This window comes from Bos taurus, chromosome 29, assembly GCF_002263795.3.
Source record: "Bos taurus isolate L1 Dominette 01449 registration number 42190680 breed Hereford chromosome 29, ARS-UCD2.0, whole genome shotgun sequence".
Lineage (NCBI taxonomy): Eukaryota > Metazoa > Chordata > Mammalia > Artiodactyla > Bovidae > Bos > Bos taurus.
In genome coordinates this window covers 33,109,960-33,128,173 of record NC_037356.1, presented here as the reverse complement: position 1 = coordinate 33,128,173, position 18,214 = coordinate 33,109,960, and the positions used below count along the sequence as shown (strand labels likewise).

General features: G+C 57.0%; 1 protein-coding gene across 6 annotated transcripts in view; it reads right to left on the bottom strand.

Moving 5' to 3' along the window:
• Positions 1-9,958, bottom strand: part of IGSF9B (immunoglobulin superfamily member 9B) — a 50,543-nt gene extending 40,585 nt beyond the window's left edge. For 2 of the 6 annotated variants that reach the window (XM_024987418.2, XM_024987419.2), the window contains exons 1-2: positions 9,710-9,958; positions 612-809 (exon numbers count right to left, since the gene is read on the bottom strand). In XM_024987418.2, coding sequence (XP_024843186.1) covers positions 612-809; positions 9,710-9,773 — 262 coding nt within the window. In that variant the 5' untranslated portion in view covers positions 9,774-9,958. Of the gene's footprint in view, positions 1-611; positions 1,573-9,709 lie in introns of those variants that run through there. The other 4 variants (XM_059883074.1, XM_059883075.1, XR_009493348.1 and 1 more) reach the window with 3 other exon arrangements.
• Positions 9,959-18,214: the final 8,256 nt, after the last annotated feature.

Genomic DNA, 18,214 nt, shown 5'->3' with positions numbered 1-18,214 from the left:
ACACACCGGAGCACACACTCATATTGCCCCATGCCCTCCTCCCTGGTGGGCAGGCCCTTGGCAGTGACTCAGTGAGGCCCAAATGGCAGGAGTCATTGCAGAACAAGACACAGGGGGCCAGGAGGAGGAGGCAGAGTGGGTGCCCAGACGCTCCCTCCACCCAGGACAAGAGGCCCCAACTTCAGAGCCAGAGGGAGGGAGTGGGCGAAGCCAGACAGAGCAAACCCCATGGCTGCCTGCCGAGGCTCTGACTCAGCTGCTTCTACTGAGCCACCCTCCAGCCGGCCTCCTCTCCCACGCGGCGGGCTCTGGGCCTCCCTTCTCCTCTGGCCTCCGGATCCGCAGGGCCCCCTGCGGATCGGTGAGGCTGTTCAGGAAGCCCTGTGTCTGCCCCACCTCCTTGTCCCTCTCCTCTCGCCACTTAATTAAAACCTACCAGAGTGCAAAGGATGGGAGGACAGAGGCAGCGACTGGAAAACAGAGATAAGAGGCCCATCGGAAAGGACGAGAGGTTACAAGACACAGGCAAGAGGGACAGGGCGGCCCCGCCCTCCCCCCCCCCCCCCCCCCCGGAGCCAGGCGGGAAGCCAGGGCAATGGGGCAGCCCTTACCTGCATATTCAGGGTCCACGTGAGGCGGGTAGTAGCCGAACTTGATGAAGATGGGGATGGGCACCCCAAACTTGAACCATTCCACAACATAGGGCGGGGGCTGCCCCGTCACCGGGTGGACCACGTCGCATCGCAGGACCACGCTCTCTCCAGCCCTTGCGGTCACGAACTCGGGCTCCTCTCGCAGGCCGTGGGCACCTAGCGGGACAGCTACATTGGGACGCAGGAAAGGAGAGGCCAGGAGATCCTGCCCGGCTGTCCCAGAGACCACCTCTGCCCTCCCAACCCTGAAGAGCACAGCCCGACCATGCCTTTTCCCAGTGACACTCCTACCAGCTCTGAGGAGGTGGCCACTGAGAAGGTAGAGGGGCCTCGGCCCCTCTGTGGACACCAAGGTCCGGGCAGGCACTGCAGCCAAGGGTGAATGGGGACCTCTTCCTGCACCAGGATGCTTCCTGCTAGAGCACAGCAGGGAGACTCGGAGCCAGCGTCCTCCCACGCCCCACCCCCAGCTCAGCCTGATGTTCACAGCACCAAACAAGAGCGTTCCACACAGGAGCGGGGAATCCCCAACAAGCTGAGAAGAGGCTGCTCCTGGCATCGCCAGAGGGAAAACCCCACCGGCCTGAGCTGGCCTCTCTGCCCCTCCTCCCTCTGCCCGCCTCGCCTGCCGCAGAGGAGGGAGCGGGAGGGGCCTCCATCCCTCCAGTGTACAAGCCCCAAGTCTATCAGCAGGAGAAGCCCCAGACATCACCATCCGGACCGCAGGATGCTGGGGACACGGGAGGGGGACCCTGGGGCCACTAACCTCAGCCAGCTAAGGGGACCACCCCTACCTGGCAGAGGACAAAGCACGTGGCTAGATAAGGCACTAACATCCTCCAGAAAGGGACTGGGAGGGATGGGAGGTGAGGCAGGGAGAGGCCCATATCCCCCAGCCCCAGCCCCAGCCCCAGCCCCAGCCCCAGAGAGAACAGGTTAACCCAGGCTCCGCCCCAGGTCTGCAGCCCCACCTCCAGCCTGACTCGGGCTGCCACACCAAAGTCACCTTGTCCACCTTCCTTCCCAGTGAAAGAGCTCGATGGGAGGCCCCTCCCCCTGCCTTCCCTCCCAGCACCCACACAACCCACCAGACCCCGCCCCTCTCCTCCAGAGCCGGCTGGGCCCCTCCAGGCAGCACCACAGACAGCGGCTGCTCCACTGAGGCTCTGGCCTGACTCTGTGCACACCTCTGACCCCTGTGGGCTCCTGCCAGGCACCTCTGTCTGGCTCTCCTTTGTGTCTCTGTGTATCTGGCTCTTTCTATGTGTCTTTCTATTTGGTTCTGTCTCTCTCTCTCCAGTGTCTCTCCTGTGTCCATCTCTCTCTGGCTCCTCCTCCATGTCTGTCTCTCTGTATCTCTGTCTCTCTCTAGCTCCCACCCACATGGGTTATGCTGTCTACCTGCTCCCCTTCTTTGTATGACTCTATCAGCGTGTGTTGGGGTGGGGGGGTACATGTGGGGTTCCGTTTGCCTATGCTGGGGAAAGGGTTTTGCTTTTCTGCTGCCTGGCCCCTGTGTGCTTGTGTGCTCTGCCTCTCCAGGTCCATGTCTCTGTCGGCCTCTCCTTCTCTCCCTCCCACTCCAGCTCCCTCTCCTCCTCCCGCAAATTGCGGAAGAAGGAGGAGGCAACCCTTCTGGAAGCTGATTGGCTATTGGTGACATCACTGTTTTCTAGAGAAAGAGCTAAGATCACAGAGTATTTTTGGAGCAGAGCACAGTGTTGCCCTCACCTGCCTGAGGCCCCAGCAGGTTTCCCAACCCTCCCAGACCCGCTTTAGGCAAAGGCTAAATTCCAGCCCCTCAGGGAAAGTGTAGCAGGCTCCTCCCAGCCCCCACCCCATCCCCTGGGGGCACCAGGCAGGGACTGGGCCCGCCTCAGAGCACCCTGGCACAAAGGCTGACCCTGGGCCCTGGAGGGGTGGGCAAAGAACAGACATGTGTGCACATGAGTGTATGTGTGTACACATGTACATGTGAGCATGCAGACTTTGGAGGAAAGAAAAGGAACTACAAGAGCCAGGGCAAGAGGCGGGAGTGCCTCCCAGGGGTGGCCACCTGGGGCAGGGGGCAGGGTTGCTTGCCCTCCTCTCATAGAAAAGGTTCTAGAGGCTCTGGGAGGCAAGACCTTGACTGCCTCATTCTCCACACAGCAACTGAGCAACGAGGTGGCCTCTTCCACACCCACCCAGGCTCAGGGCTATGCACCCCACCTGAGACCCAGCCAGACCTGGGCCCCACCCCACAGGTCTTCCCACGTCCCTCCGCCAGAGACAGCAGCTGGAAGAAGACATGGTGAGACCAGCAGTACAGACAGTGAGCAAAGCCAAAACAGACGGGCTTCCAGGATGAAGGCAGTGGAGTGGGAGGCCCTGTCCCAGCCCCCGCACTCAGGCCAGTCTTCCTGGCTTTCAGAATCCTAAAATATTTATCAGCTTTCCTCATCTCAACACACACACACACACACACTCTGCGTGTGCTCTCACCCATCACCCACGAGTACTTCCCCCTCAGCCTGAGCTTTTCTGAGCCAAAGCATGTCTAATAAAACACTTTCTCCAGAAAAGCTTGCTGCAAAAAAAAAGAAAAAGTAAACAGGCTGGCAGCAGAGATGGAAGAGGGGTTTGATGGAGGAGAGAAATGCCTTCAAACCTAGGACACAACCCAAGTCAAGAGCAAAAGAGATTCCAGGGGCAAGAATGGAGACAGACGGTCAGGGTATGAACAGACAGGCAGAGACAGAGACACAGAGAGAGGTCAAGGGCACCCAGGATTCTGCCAGGGACACAGAGACATAGGCCTTCAGAGGATGGAGAATTAGGAAAGTCAGGAGGGAACAGAGCCAGGCTCCAGGAACAGTAGGGAGGAGGAAGAAGGCGGGGGGTGGGGGTGGGGGGGTGGGGTGTGGGAAGGCAGAGATGGATGGTACCCAAAGAGGGAGGGCTTCAGGAGGGGAGGCCCCAGACCCCTCCCCACCACAGAGGCCTGCAGCAGCCTCAAGGGGACTCTGGCACCCGCAGGGTGAGCACCGCAGGGAGCACGAGGTGTCCTGGATTCCATGCACCCTTTTCAGAGATGGCAGGACCCAGCTGTACCCGGAGGAGCAGAGCAAATCTGCACTTTGGGGTTTTGCCCAGCGCTCCCTGGTAGGGAGAGAGGACATAGGAGGAGGAGGTGCCCCGTGGTCTGGCTAACCTTTCTGAAAGCCCACAGGGTGCAGACCTCCTGCTCTCTGGGCCAGGTGGTGCCCGGCAGGTTGCCAGGTCCAGGGCTGCCACTGGATCCCTGTGAGCACAGGACCATGAGCCCTCCACAGCCTGGCACAGCCCCCACCCCTCTTCCCAAGCTGGAGCTCTTCCAGGGGCGGGGCTGGGGGAGGAGAGGCAGCAAGACTGCAAAATCTGGTGGCAGCAGCCAAGGTCTGGGAACCAGGCAGGGAGGGCCAGCCGCCAGACAAACCAGCTTCCTCTAGGTCACTACTACATACCAGGTCCTTGTGGGACCCCAACACCCATCCGACAGACGTACCACCATCTCTGTCCCCTGGCTGGGCCAGCGGCCGGCGGGGGGCGCGGGGGGCAATTAGGTAGGGGCAGGTTCCAGCTGTCCTGTCTCCCCTTTGCCCCCACTTGCCCCCCGCCACAGGCTAGGTACCAAGGCACAAGGCCCCTCCCACACTGACCCAAGAAGCAGCCCCCTCCCCTCTGTTCCCTGAATCAAAGGCCAGCCCCTCCACAGTGCACTCAGGACAGGTTCTCACAGCCAGACCCCTGCAGTCCTGAACCCAAGAAGGCCAGCGGGGCAGGCCTGGGTCAGTAGGCAGCTGCGGGTGCAGGGCTGAGCCCACTCTGCCTGGGACCCAGGAGCTCCGGCTCTGTCTATCTGCGGCACAGGGAGACCTCCCCACCTCAGTGAGTGAGTGAGTACACGTCCCCGGGGAGGCTCCCCCCTTCCCCCGCCCCCTTGGGCACCAGACTCCCAAACCACAGGCCTGTTGTCTAATAATACCAGCGACAGCCACCGCCACCTCCATCTGCCAGCCTAAAAATAATCCCTGCTGAGTCCAAAACAGGCACAGCCCCCAATAGTCCCCCAGTCGCTCCTCTGTGACAAGCCAGGGGGTTCCAGGAGATCCCAGGAAGCTTGAATCGGGCTCCCCTGGAACGTCCTTTCCCCCCTACCCCCACCCGGGAGATGCAGACCCAGAGGCTTGCATGAGGAAAGCAGAGGAGAGACTCCATACACACATAGCCAAGTGTGAGATGGAGAAACAGCCATGTCCACATAAGGCTGCACCCTGGGTGTCCTTTGCAGACAGTGGGTGGGCCAGAGGTCACTGGGATATTCTGCCTCCAGCCAGGACCCCCACACCCCACCTAGGAGGTCCTTGGAGAAGTCCCCACCTTTTAAGGTCTCCCTGTAGCTATTCTTCTGCCCCAACTCCCCATCAACCTCTGAGGGTAGAAGTCAGAGATCAGGTGAGCCCAAACTGGCCCTCCCATCATATAACAAGGCACTGGGGAGGGATAGGACACCTTTCCTCCATGGGTGCCTCTCCTCCCTAACTCTCCAGCCCAGGCAGCCCAGGAGGCAGCAGCTCTTAGCCACCTTAATTTGCTCTCGGCTAGATTGTATTTCCAAGAGCCTGTTCCCCAGGAGCCACTGGCAGGAAGCAGTCAGTAATCCAACCTCCGCTCTGCTCCTGCAGCAGCTCCTCCAGCTCCTCCGCAGAGAGGCCCAGCCACACCCACCCTGCCCACCGCTGGTGTGGGCCTGGTCCAAGTACCCCAGAGCTAAGCTGGGGAGGGCCTCAGGTGAGGTGCCAGGTGGACGAAAGTAAGCAGGGGATCGAAGCCCGAGTCTGCTCACAATGAAGCGTCAGCACTCCCCACCTGGAAGCCGGAAAACCAGGACAGCAGCTTCCTGCATGTTACCCGGACAGTGTATTACCTGCCACAGCCCAGCTGGCCAGGGGCCTGGACCGGGAGGGAGCTAGGGGGTGAGGGCGGGCAGAGGGCACCACCCAGTCACCACCCTTTCAGAAGAACAGGCAGGCTGGCTGGGACCTCGCTTGTAGCCTGGCCCACAAGGAATTGTTCTCCAAAACTCTTCTGGAGGCCCTGACTCTGCTCACCAATCTCCTGCTTAATCACACAAGAGAGAAGAGAAAAGCAGGAAGATTCCTAAGAAAAATAGGTCAGCTGCCTCAGGCAGGCTGAGCTGGCTCCCCTGGGCAGTGCCCCGGCAGGACCAGGCTACAAGCTGCCTCTGCACCCAGCTCCCAACCCCCAGGGACCAAGTCCCTTCTCCATTCAGGAGTCTGGGCTACTGGGTAGCCAAGGTCAGAGCCACCTCTTAGCAAGTCAGACCCGTCTTCTGCGTCCCCTGGCTCTGCCTGTGTGTGTCCCCCACTGAGGTTTTCTCTCAGAGCTCAGTCTCCCTTCAACCCAGCCCCAGGGCTGAGCCTCCAACTTTGGAAGCTTCCGAGCTGTCCACACTCACGTGTGGAGCAGAGGGTGGGAAGAGCTGGGTGTCTGCTCCAAGTCCAGCCTCGCTGCCACCCACGGCCACCAGCAATCAGACAGGAAAGATGCCCCACCTCGCGCCTGGAGACTCTGGGTCTCCTGTCTGCTACATTCATGTGCAAACGCATACACACAGTTGCACACACAGGCAGGCACACACACAGATATGTGCAGGCACTTCTAGCAGCTACCACCAATGATGGCTCTTTCCACAATTCACATTCACTCTCTTACACAAACTGCTTTACCCATCACTGGGCACAGACAGGAGAGAGCTGCCCTGGGACCCTGGCCTAGCCCAAGGAGGCAGAGGACTGGAGAGGGTTGGGGAGCAGGGGAGGGAGTGCGGCTCTCCCTGTGGGCCAGGTCCACTCCCACCCACTCAGCGCAGCAAAGCCCTGACAGCCAGGCCTGAGGCAGACAGCCAGGCCTGAGGCAGAGATCTGAGGATGGAGAGCACAGGGCTCTGAGCCAGGAGAGGCCGGCCAGAGAGAGGCTGGGGTTCAGCATCTCCCAGCCAGGCAGCCTCTGCTCCTTTGGGTAACTGGATCCTAGCTTTCTGTCTCAGAACCTCAAACCTGAAACCACCACCAGCCCTGGGACCTGGCAGCTCCGGGTCAGCACATGAGACGAGCTTGGGGCCAGCAGCTGAAAGCTGACTCTCTTCCCACACATCCCCTCCTCAGCTTCTCCCAAACGCGTGCTGCCAGACACACCCCTGCCTGCCTCCAGCCGCGGGTGCTGGGGACACAAACACGCATGCCACGTCCTGAGCCAAGTCCCGCTCCGCTGAGAGGCTGCCTGTGGGGGTCTCTCTAGCAGATTCCAGACCTAAATGCCCTCCCTCGTGCCTTCACCACCAAAGGAAGGGAGGAAAGGCCAGGCTGAGAGTAGAGAGCATTAGTCCAGCTACCAGCACTGTCTGGGTTAGAACCCGCTTTATCTGGGGACAGCAGTAAGCCAGGCATGGAATCTGTGGTCCACAAGAGGAGGCAGCCTTGGTGATAAAGGCCGGGGTCCTCCGCACCAGCTTGCTCAGCGAAGGCCTCAGGCGCAGACTCCACTCACCACCTTCCAGGCTCTCTGCACGCCCTCCCCAGCCTCCACACTGCCCCCCAGACACACAGGATTCAAGCCACCCCTCTCTCTGTCCCAAGCCTTTCAATCCTCTGCTGGAACAACCACTGCTCAGCCAGACCCTAAGACAAGCATCTCAAAGTCCCTCCCATCAAGAAACTCCTGGAAGTCACCTCTGCCAGTTAGAGAACAGCTGAGCTCTCACAGCAGCATCTGAAACGCTGGCCCATCAGCCCATCTCCCACTCCCGGAGGCCGTAGAGATGATGCCTCCTGGGTGTCCTGCAGCCTCTCCACCAGGTTCCAGCCACTGACACAACTCTAGTTCTGCAGATCTCTCAAAGGATTTCTGAGCAGCCCTCCACATCTCCCTGGGCAAGGTCAGCGGGGAAGGCAAACTTGGTTCTGGACAAAGGCAACTGTCTGAACTCCCCCTGGGGACATTTCCAGCTCCCAGTGCCCTGAATCATTCAGGGGAAAGAAATGGAACCAAGATCATCATCAGTTACTTACTCATGACTTAGCGACTAAACCACCACTACCACAGAACATTCAGCCAGCCCCTCATTTCTTCACGGCACTAATGTTCACAAATACCCCACACGCTCATACTGTTAACCCCCAATAAGGCAAGTGACAATCAGAGAAGCAAAGCAATGTGTCCAAGGTCACAGGCCAGCAAGTAGCAGTGCTGGAACTTGAGTCCAGATCCTTTACCACCACACACAGAGCCCCTAGGCTAAAAAGACACCCCCCTCCCCGAAACCCACAGGGATGGCAGGCAGGGGTTCATGTCCAGGCACCCCGGACAGAAGGACCTCTCCATTCCCGGAAAGAAGGCAGAAGCTCCAGAACCAATAACCTTCAATGCTGGGAAGTCCTTCCTTCTGTCTGGCCCTTCTGTGTGCTGCTATAATATAAGCACACATTTCCCTTGATTCTGTGCTTAAACTTGCAAAAAGTCCATCCTCTTCCCTGGACTCCTCAGGCTGGGATCCTATTTCAGAGCCTCCCTTCGACATCTCTCTTTTATTCAAACATCCCAATACATCCTTTTGTGCGACAGTCCCATAGCAGGAACATACCACAAACTGAAGGGGAGGAGATGGAGGCATCAGAAGAGTACAAGGCAATAGGGAAGGGGCGAGCACTGAGGCTGGAGACAAGTTCTCAAGCGCAGCTCAAGCCACCTCACACCCCCACCCCACCCCACGAGCTTCTGGTCTGTTTCCCCACCTGACAAAGGAAGAATTTTAAAACCACCCGGGGTCACACACCATATAATAAAAGCACTCTTCTCTTCGCCTTCCTCTGCCTCTGTTTTCACACCCCGGCAAACACCAGCGAGACCGATCTCATTGCAGAAACTTTTCCAAATCACTTCCCCTCCCCCTACACAGCCCCAGACAAGGTGAGCAAAGGGTCCTCCTGCGCGAGCGCGGCCGGGCGCTGGGTCTTCCGCTGTGGGTCCTCCTACTGCTTGCTGTCCACCTGGCGGTTCTCCCCGGAAGCCATCCCGGCCGGCCCTGGGGACCTGCCCGCAGCTGGATCGTGTCTGAGCGCTGAACATCGCGCGCTCAGAGTCCGGGCACCTCCAGCTTCCATAGCAGGGCGGAGAGCCGAGGTGCCACACAGAGGCGTGCGGGCCGCTCTGCGGTCTCCAGAGCAAAAGCCCGCGTGCTCACGCGCGCATCACCCAGCTCACTGGCTTCCCTCTGCCCTCTTCCCAGCTCAGACCGGAAACAGAGAAAGAGGAAAACCTCCCTCCGCCCCGAGAGGCGGCAGTGGAGACCCCCTCCCGCTGCTCTCGGCCACAGCAGCTGTGGCCAGCTGTGGCCGGCTGCGGCGCGCTCCCGGGGAACTTTTGCCCGGCCAGGCCGGGCTCAGGTACAGCGGAGCCGGACGCGGGCAGAGCCAGTCGAAGTCGGCCGCTCCTCAGAGCAAGCGAGAGACTCCCCGCGGAACCAGCTCTTTTCCTCTCGCGGCGCTCCGTGCGCCCCGCCCTGCGAGGGGATCCGATCTCCGGGTGCCACGACGTGTGGTCCGGAGGGACTCGAGCCCAAGCCGAGCCCGCACCGGCTCCCCTGCGGACCGGTGGCACTGCGCGGGGTCCAGCGTGCCGCAGCCAACCGAGAACCCGAAAACTCCCTGGCGGCAGAGTTGAGAAAGCCACCGCCTCCCCAGCGCTCGAGGCGGCGGCTGCGCCCGCGAAGGGCACCGGGCGCGGCACCCGCTGCAAAGCCCTGGTGCCAAGGGTGGCGGCGTGGACCCTAGCCCGAAGCGTTCTCTCCAGAGCGCCGGCAGCCCGGGTTCAGGCCCTTCCCGCCGACCGCGGATACGGCGTCCCCCCTCCTCGCGGTGCCCGGAGCGCGCCCGCCGGGAGGGCGCGGGCTCAGCAGGAGGACGGAGCCAAGATCCGCGGGAGGCGCAGGGGAGGGACGCTGCACTTCAACTCACCTTGAGCCGCAAGACCTCGGGCGCTGATCACACTTGCTATCAAAGTGGCCACATACCAAATCATAGTACTACCGCGCGCCAGCCAGGAGCCTCATCCTATCGCAAAGTGCCCCGCGCAGCCTACGCCCCGCGCCGGTGCTCTCGCGGCTCCTGCGGCTCCTGCAGCCCGGGCGGCCCGCTCCCCATCCCTCCGAGGATCCGCTCGGCTCGGCGCGCAGCCTCCCGCCCGGCGCAGCGGCACCTGCACTGGAGCCCGGGCGGAGCGCAGCCAGCGCCGCGGAGAAGCCCGGCCGCACCGCCCCGGGCCCGCCCCCGCTGCCCTTCCATTGGGCGCGGCCAGCGAGCCCGGGGTCTGATTGGCCAGAATGCCTGCCCGTCGCGTCGAGGGGGGCGAGCCCATTCAAGGTGCGTTGACGTGTGGCAAACCCAGAGCCGCAGAATCATGCGCATTGCCGGGGAGAAGGCGCTGCCGCGTCTCCGCTAGGCTCTGCTCCCTGCTCCCACTGCATGGCAAGTTTCTGGGGGAAGGAATGTGGCCGCCGGGCCGGCCAACGGGACCCTGGAGTCTCTGCTACACTGTAGGTCTGAGGGGTCGGTGCCCCCGCCCATCCAGGGAACCCAGCATCCGGTTTCCATCCAGCAAAAAGGCGTCCCGGGAGGACGGTGCTGATTCAGTGATGGGGAAACCCGGGAACAGCAGCCTGGGGAAGCTGAGAACGTCCTTCACTGGAGATCTTTTCAAAGGGGTCACGCGCTACCGCCACCTCCCCTCCTCCCTTCCACACTCGGCCACTCTTTCCTCCCCAGCGCACTCTCTGCCACCCAAACATGAGATTACGTTAAGTTCCATCCAGCCTGAAGGCAGGGGGATGACTAAAATGACCTCTAAAAGTGGCTAAGATTTGGGGTGAGTCATTGGCTCAGCTGCAGGAGTGTCACGGGCCCCCCTCAGGAACACACGTGTGCACACTGCCACCCCCAGTGCGGGTCATAGTTGCTCATCGCCAGGAAGTCTCCACTTTGAGCAATGAAAGTGTTCCTTCTTCTTCTAAAAAGACTGCCTCCTCAAGCACAAGATTCCTCCCCCGTCCCCACCTGCCTGGGAGCCTGGCCCCATCTCAGCAGGAAGAAGCCAAGATGGATTTCGAGAACAGTGTAGGGATCTGGGACAAGGGACCCAGGGAAGGGGAAAGTGGTCTATTTCTCAACCTCACCCCTCCCCCCATTATAGTTGTATTTGCAGAAGAAATAAACCAGCGTCATGGAAACATCTACAAACAGTCCCCTCACACCAGGGATCTGAGGCTGCAGTGAAGATGTCTGATCTTTCACAGAGCGAGAGCAGAGGTGATAGGGGCTCAGTTCCCCAGGATGGGCAGCAAAGGGGGCTCAGGAAGGTCACCCTCATTGCCATCGCAAAGCACTTGTCAGCCACAAAGCACTGGCTCTAGCATATGAAGCTCAAAGGGAAAAAAAAAAATGAGGGAAACTTGCTTGTAAGAAACGCACACATACATATACACAGACACACAGACCATGCATGGAATGTGGCCTGAACATGGGAGGAACAGCCTTCCCTGAAAGGTGAAGCCTCTTAGCTCACCACCAGCCAGGACATGGAAAGCTGGAAGGCCCCTTCCTGGCACAGCAGCAATTACACTGGGCAATCTAGCATCTGGATGTAACCTGGAGAACCAGAATGCTTAAATGACCTCCTGCCCAGTCCAGCCACTCTAGTTATGAGACGTAACTCTGCTCGTGCAGAGATGCCTCTCCCTGAGCCCTCGTTTTAGGGCCTCTTTCTCTGCCAAGATGCCTTTCTTGGGGATGTGAAGCGAGTTGGAAGCTAATTCCCAGCCAGCATGCCCAAGATCTAGAGCTCCACCCCCAACATATACATGAACCATGGTCCTAGGGCTTTGAGCCTCACTAGGATCCACTTGGAGAACTGGCAATAACAGGATTCTCTTTCCAGAACCTCTAAGCATCTATCTGGCCTGAAGAGAAATGCTGGACCCCCAGGGCTGCACATGTCCCTAGCCCTTTATAGGTAGAAATATGGCCGAGTGGGAAATGTTCTTCTAGGGACCTGAAAAGTAGGGAAGGGGGCAAAGCCACTATCACCATCTTCTTGATTGTTTTTTCTTGGCCATCAACTTTTTCCCACTTTGGATGGTAGTTTCTACTAGGAAACTAAAATTGTCAAACTGAAAGGAAAAGTAACACAAAGAACTTAAGAGCATGAGTTGAGTTAGGAAGGGGTTCAAAAGAACTATCTGAAAAGAAGACTGATTTCTTCTGGATACATCTATTGGAAATGCAGTGGAAGAAGGGGGTGAAGGCAGAGAGGAAAGGGAGGAGACTTGAGATTCAAAAGGAAAAAGTTACCTTCATCATCAGATGTGTCTCAGATTTGGTTTCAGATCTGCTCAAAAGAGATACAGAGTATCGGATCACAGTGAGGAATGAGACCAAAGTCTTTCCCTCTTGCTGCTGCTGCTGCTGCTAAGTCACTTCAGTCTGTCCGACTCTGTGCGACCCCGTAGATGGCAGCCCACCAGGCTCCCCCATCCCTGGGATTCTCCAGGCAAGAACACTGGAGTGGGTTGCCATTTCCTCCTCCAATGCATGAAAGTGGAAAGTGAAAGTGAAGTCGCTCAGTCATGTTCGACTCTTAGCAACCCCATGGACTGCAGCCTACCAGGCTCCTCCGTCCGTGGGATTTTCCAGGCAAGAGTACTGGAGTGGGGTGCCATTGCTTTCCCTCTTGCCACATAGCTAATCTCCAGACCCAGGAAGGATGGGACACATCCAGTGATAGTCTCAAGGCGAGTGTGGACCCCCGCATCCAAGAGGGACATGAGGGAGGGTATGAGCCACTCCCAGGATGTACACCACTCTCAGCGTACCTGGTTAGTTATCAGCATCTCTGATAATACAGATGTGTGATAATACCTTACATCAAGTAAGGGAATAGATGTCATCTCTCCCACATTTTGGAAATGCAGTATGCTAGTCTTATGGGTTTCTCCATGTAAAACCAGCTAGCCACCTATCCACACATTCCCCCTGGGCCCCTGGAGGATGAGTGTCTGCAAAAGCTTCAAGTCTAGAAGAGGAGGCAGGGACTCCTTCTTCACATCCACTGAGCCGTAGGACTCAAAACCAGGAGTTCACTCACCCTGCTTGCTCAGTGGTTCCAGACCCCTTTATGGAATCCTAGTGGGGATGTCCATCGGCGCAGGTGCACAGTCAAGTACCCGAGAGGGTGTTCATGTCTCTATAGTCAGGGAACCATATCAATTTTCTTGCTGTACAAAAAACCACCCCAGGGCTTCCCTGGTGGTCCAGTAGTTAAGAAGCCACCTGCCAGTGCAAGGGACACAGGTTCAATACCTGCTCTGGGAAGATCTCACATGCCACCAGGCAACTAAGCCCTGCCCCACGACTACTGAGCCCATGCTCTGCCACGTAAGAAGCCACTGCAATGAGAAGCCCATGCATCACAACTTGAGAGTAGCCCCCACTCACTGCAACTGGAAAAAGTCTGTGCAAAAGCAATGAAGACCCAACACAGCCAAAAATAAATAAATAAATAAATCAGGGTTTGTTGTTTTTTTTTTTTCATTCCAAAATGTAATGACTTATGATAGCTCAGTTCATAAAGAATCCACCTGCAATTCAGGAAACCCTGGTTCAATTCCTGGTTCAGGAAGATCCGCTGGAGAAGGGATAGGCTACCCACTCCAGTATTCTTGGGCTTCCCTTGTGTCTCAGCTGGTAAAGAATCCGCCCATAATGCAGGAGACCTGGGTTCGATATGTGCGTTGGGAAGATCCCCTAGAGAAGGGAAAGGCTAGCCATTTCAATATCCTGGCCTGGAGAATTCCATGGACTGTATAGTCCATGGGGTCACAAAGAGTTGGACATGACTGAGCAACTTACACTCACTCACTCAAAACAAGAGTCATGTATTCACTCACACATCTGCAGTTTGGGCAGGGTGTGGTGGGGACATCTGACCAACCAGGCGAGGGAAACTGTGCTTTGTAGATGCTCACTCATACGATCAGCAAGTGATGCTAGCTGGCAGCCAGGGCTGCAGGCAAAGAAATACAGTTGCCCTCCAGGTGGGCTTCCCCGTGGGTGCTTGGGCTTCCTCACAACATGGTGGCTGGGTTCCCAGAGCTGGCATTCCAGTAGAACCAGGCAGAATATGTACTTCCCTTATGTCCTTGCCCTGGAAGAAGTATAGCATCTCTTCCACCAGCGTCAAAACCTTGCTCTGATTCCAGAGCAGAGAATGTAGATCTGTCTCTCAATAGGAACAGTGTCCATGGCTTCTGGGCTGGGAGGTCGTGCTGTATCCTCCGAGGGATGATACAATTTGCCTTGAAAACAGTCTCCAAAGTGTAGCCAAAAATTACTCTAGAGGGAATCCCTAGAAAGAAAGGGTTTGTAGACAGACAGAGTCTAGATCTTAGAATTTTCTCACTTGAATTCAAGCTGCCACACCGGTTCCAGGCACATAGGGACATGAGGGTGACTGTGACAGAAGCCTAGACCGTTTGTGAAGCAAATTCTTTCACCTTGTTTTCTCTCAATATGCCAGAGACCAGTCAGCATGTTTAAAAGAACTTGGAAGGAGAGAAGAAAATAAACAAAGGAAATTGGATTTCCGAAGTATAAATATCTCATCTTAAGATCTGATGCAGGAGAAGTGGGGGTGGGAGGAGCTTTGCAGGATTCTAAATGTTCTCATCATAAGAATTTTCCATCTCTGTTCAAAATGCTCACAGTTCTTCGTAGGCACCTGCAGCCTCCGACCACACGTTGTTTTTCTGGACTTGAATAGCTACTCTAGCAGTCCACTTTGTCCTCTCCAAAAATAAATTCCTGGAGACTTTCCTTATTAAAACTCAAACTTCATTATGATTCAAATTTCCCAGAATAGCCAGTGTTCCCCTACTCAGTTACAATTTCCCTGAAGGCCATGTCTTGGTTAGATGCAGGTACTGACTAGCCCAGAGTCAGATCCAGTCCTTCCTGGCATAAGACAGCTCTTCCAGCCACATGGGATCATGTTATGATGTCTCGTCCAGATGGGTCCCCAAGCATGGGAGAGGGTCTACCAGGACCCCACCCATTACAGAGTGTGACACTGCTGTACTGTATACATGGTGGGATCTAGCAGATGGGGAATAGCACCCTCCCAGACCTGCCATGTATCTGCAGAGCAGACTTCTCACACGCTAAGCCTTAAGTCCGAGTCCTTAAAGATGTGTTTATAGCATCTTTCATAGAAATTACACGATAAATCAGTTCTTAGAATTTTAGCCAAACCGTATTCTTTTCTTCGCTGGCTGAAAAGCAATGAAGTTCTTGCCTTTGGAAGAAAGCAGATCCATAATTTAGGATGATTTTATCTGAAAATTAGATGATGATCCTCTCAGCCTTAACAACCCCACTCCACTTCCTTACGGTTTCCCGGCCAATTCTGTGAACAATCTCGAGGAAGACATGTTTCATGTTCTTGTGGCTTAAGCTAAGAATGCCAAAGAGAGGCTCTCTTCTTTGCATCAGATCTGTCTTACAGAGCTCAGGAACTCTAATGACAGCCCTCCCTGTGGAGTGTCCACAATACGCGGCTGTCACTCTTCAGAAACCCCTCACTTTGCTAAGGGCTGCGTCACAGAAAATGTGATTCACAGGACTCCACCTGAGTCTGCCCTCACCTGCCCAGAGCTGAAGGTGGACAACTGTGGCGCCCACTTACTGCTCTGGCTTCCAGGCATCTAAAGGAGCCACCCAGCTCTGGCCCAGGCAAGCTGGAGGTCTGAGTGATCGTCTCTTCATCTATAGAGGGGCCAACTGAAGGTATTAAGTAGAAGGGATGAGGTTATGCAGGAGAGGAATCTGAGAGCTGCATGTGCTATCTCTCTGTCTCTGACTCTGTGCCCCCGCTGCCTTACAGCTGAGGGAAACAGTGCATGGTCTCATCCCATGACTGTTGATGACCAGGGTTTCTAGTGTAGCGTGGAGGCTTCTGTAGAGGCATGTGCAGTTGTGAAGGGGAGCTCCAGGCATCGCTGGAAATGGCAAAGGGCTAATGTCAGCAGAGGATCAGGCATTTATGGGGAATCCAGCAAAGAACAAGTCACAAAAGCACACAGATGGACATATCCAGGGGCTGGGCTCCAGACCAGCGGAAGAAGGAATTCTGCAATGGACAGGCAGCCTCACAGCTGGCTTGTAGTCAGCACTGTGCCAGCCACCCAGGAGAAGGGCAAGGGAGTCACAAGCACCATCCCTGTCTCCCGGGAGTGTGGCATCAATCGGAAGGATGAGGCCGAGCACTCAAGCAACACAGAATACTCGGTCAGCAGTAGCCTGGGGAGAGGCTGTGGCTCAGACTTGAACCTCCAGGAGGTGGGGATGGTGGAGACTGTGAGAGCTGAGTAGAGGGCACGAGGAAAGAGTTTAACCTTCGGTGAAGGAGCTGAGGAGGCAGGATGGGGAACGGGCGCTGCTGCCAGGGAGCGCTCGCCTGGGACCCCCGAGGGCAGAGCAGGTCTGCCTCGCTCCCTGCTCTGCATGCCATGGTGCCTGCCAGGCAGCAGCATTCAGTGGGCATGCGTGAGGATGGAGTACAGAGGGATGAAGGAAGGGAGAAGGCAGGGGCAGCAGAGACCCCATGGGGGAACTGAGGGACCGGTAGGCCAGGACAGGTGAAAAGGCAGAGGCAGGTAGGAGAGAGGAGAGGAAGGTGCTGGTGAGAAGCAGGCTGAAGAGAAGCATCTCAGTAGGTTTCCGAAGGGCAAACGGGCGTTGGGGGTGGGAGAGGAGGGTGTGCTTCTGCTTTGGACCCGCAGATGGATGGCCGGGGGTGGGTGAGCAGCCACAGCTGGAGGGCTCCAGCGGGTCTATTTCTGGCACGCATTCGACCCCCAGACCTCTCTTTCAGGGCCCTCCACGCTGAGTTCTCAGCCCCCACACAAAAGGGCCTTGTGCGGGAGAGCGAGGGCTGCCCGGCGCATCTTCATTCCGCACCCCCACCGTTTCCCAGAGCCTTGGCAGTAGTGTGGCTCTGCAGGTGCAGGAAGCAGGAAGAGGGGCTGCGGACCAGATGGAGCCAGAGGTCAGGGTGCAAATGGCAGCCCCGCCTCCTGATCCCGGGGCTCCCTGTTCCCGGTGCCTCCTCCCTGAGTCTGCCCTCAGGGTCCCCAGCCTCACCCCTGCCCCTCTATCCCTGCACCCTCCTCCTTTCACAAGCCCTCACTTCCCAGATTTCTCTCCTTCTCTCCCTCTCTGTTCCTCCCCCAGTTGGGTTTCCTAGTTGTATGGGGAGCCTGGAGACAGACCCGGATTTATTCTTGGAAAAAGCATCCATGACAGAGGGTACCACAGCAACAAGTTGCCATGGTGCTTGGACACAAGGTAAATATGGTGTAAAGAAAGAGTTGCTGGACTCAGAGTCGGGAGACCTGAGTCCCCTCCCTGCTTGTCTCACCAACCAGGCATCCTTAAGAAAGTTGTACGGCTTCCCTCAGCCTCACTGGGGATTCCATGAATGTCCAACCGTGTAATCGGCAGCTGGCATTTGCAGATGTGTACTGAGCACCTATTGTGGGCCAAACACCCTTCGAGGTGCAAGAAGAGCAAAGCAGACACATCCTTGCTGTCACAGAAAGTAGAGCTAACAGCCCGCAGGACTGTTCAGAGCATCTAGAGAGCTAAGGGGCCAATGCGGTGGTCTGTCTGTGCACAAGAGGTGTACCGGAAGCCGCTGTGGGAGGCAGTTTGCCCTGGTGCCAGTTAAAATGAGACGATAGAGCTGAACCTGTGACCTTGCTTACAGCCTAGTGTCTATTTCTAGGTGGTTAGAAACAAGGAGACAGTGTGATACACTGGAGAGTCATCTGCACAGTGATAGGACTGCCGACCCAGGAAGACCCAGCTCTAGGGAGATTCTGGCGTTTGTGCTCAGAAGAGTGTGTTCCTGGGGGTGGGGAAGGAGAAAGACTAGACAGTGATGGGCACTGTTGGGGAAAAGAGGAGAATTCATCCAGAGCCCCAACTTCTGGGGCTTCAAAGGCTAAGCTCCCTCCCCACTCCCTTTCTAGGAAACCCACTTGGAAGAGCCCATGGCCTTGGTGGTGATAGTAGGGGGTCACAGGCTGCCAGGGATGCCCAGGGCTGGAGGGCTTGTGGGAAGATACCAGTTAAGGCACTGCAAGAGCCCCAGGGGCCCCAGGACAATGAGCCCATAGAAGGAGGGGATGTGCAGAGGGGGGCGCAGGGGCAGGCTGCGTGCCGGCTGCTCTCCTGGCAGCGTCCCAAGGTTAATTGAGGAGCACCAAGAAGGCTCTGCTCCATTCCAGCACGAGGGAGGCTGGTCTGAAAAGAGCATTTGCTGCGGGGAGAAAGGGCCTTTCTGTGCCCTGGGCTGCTGTCCTTTGTGGAGGTTCTTTGAGGCATAAACCCTCCAAAAGGCACAGGGCGGGG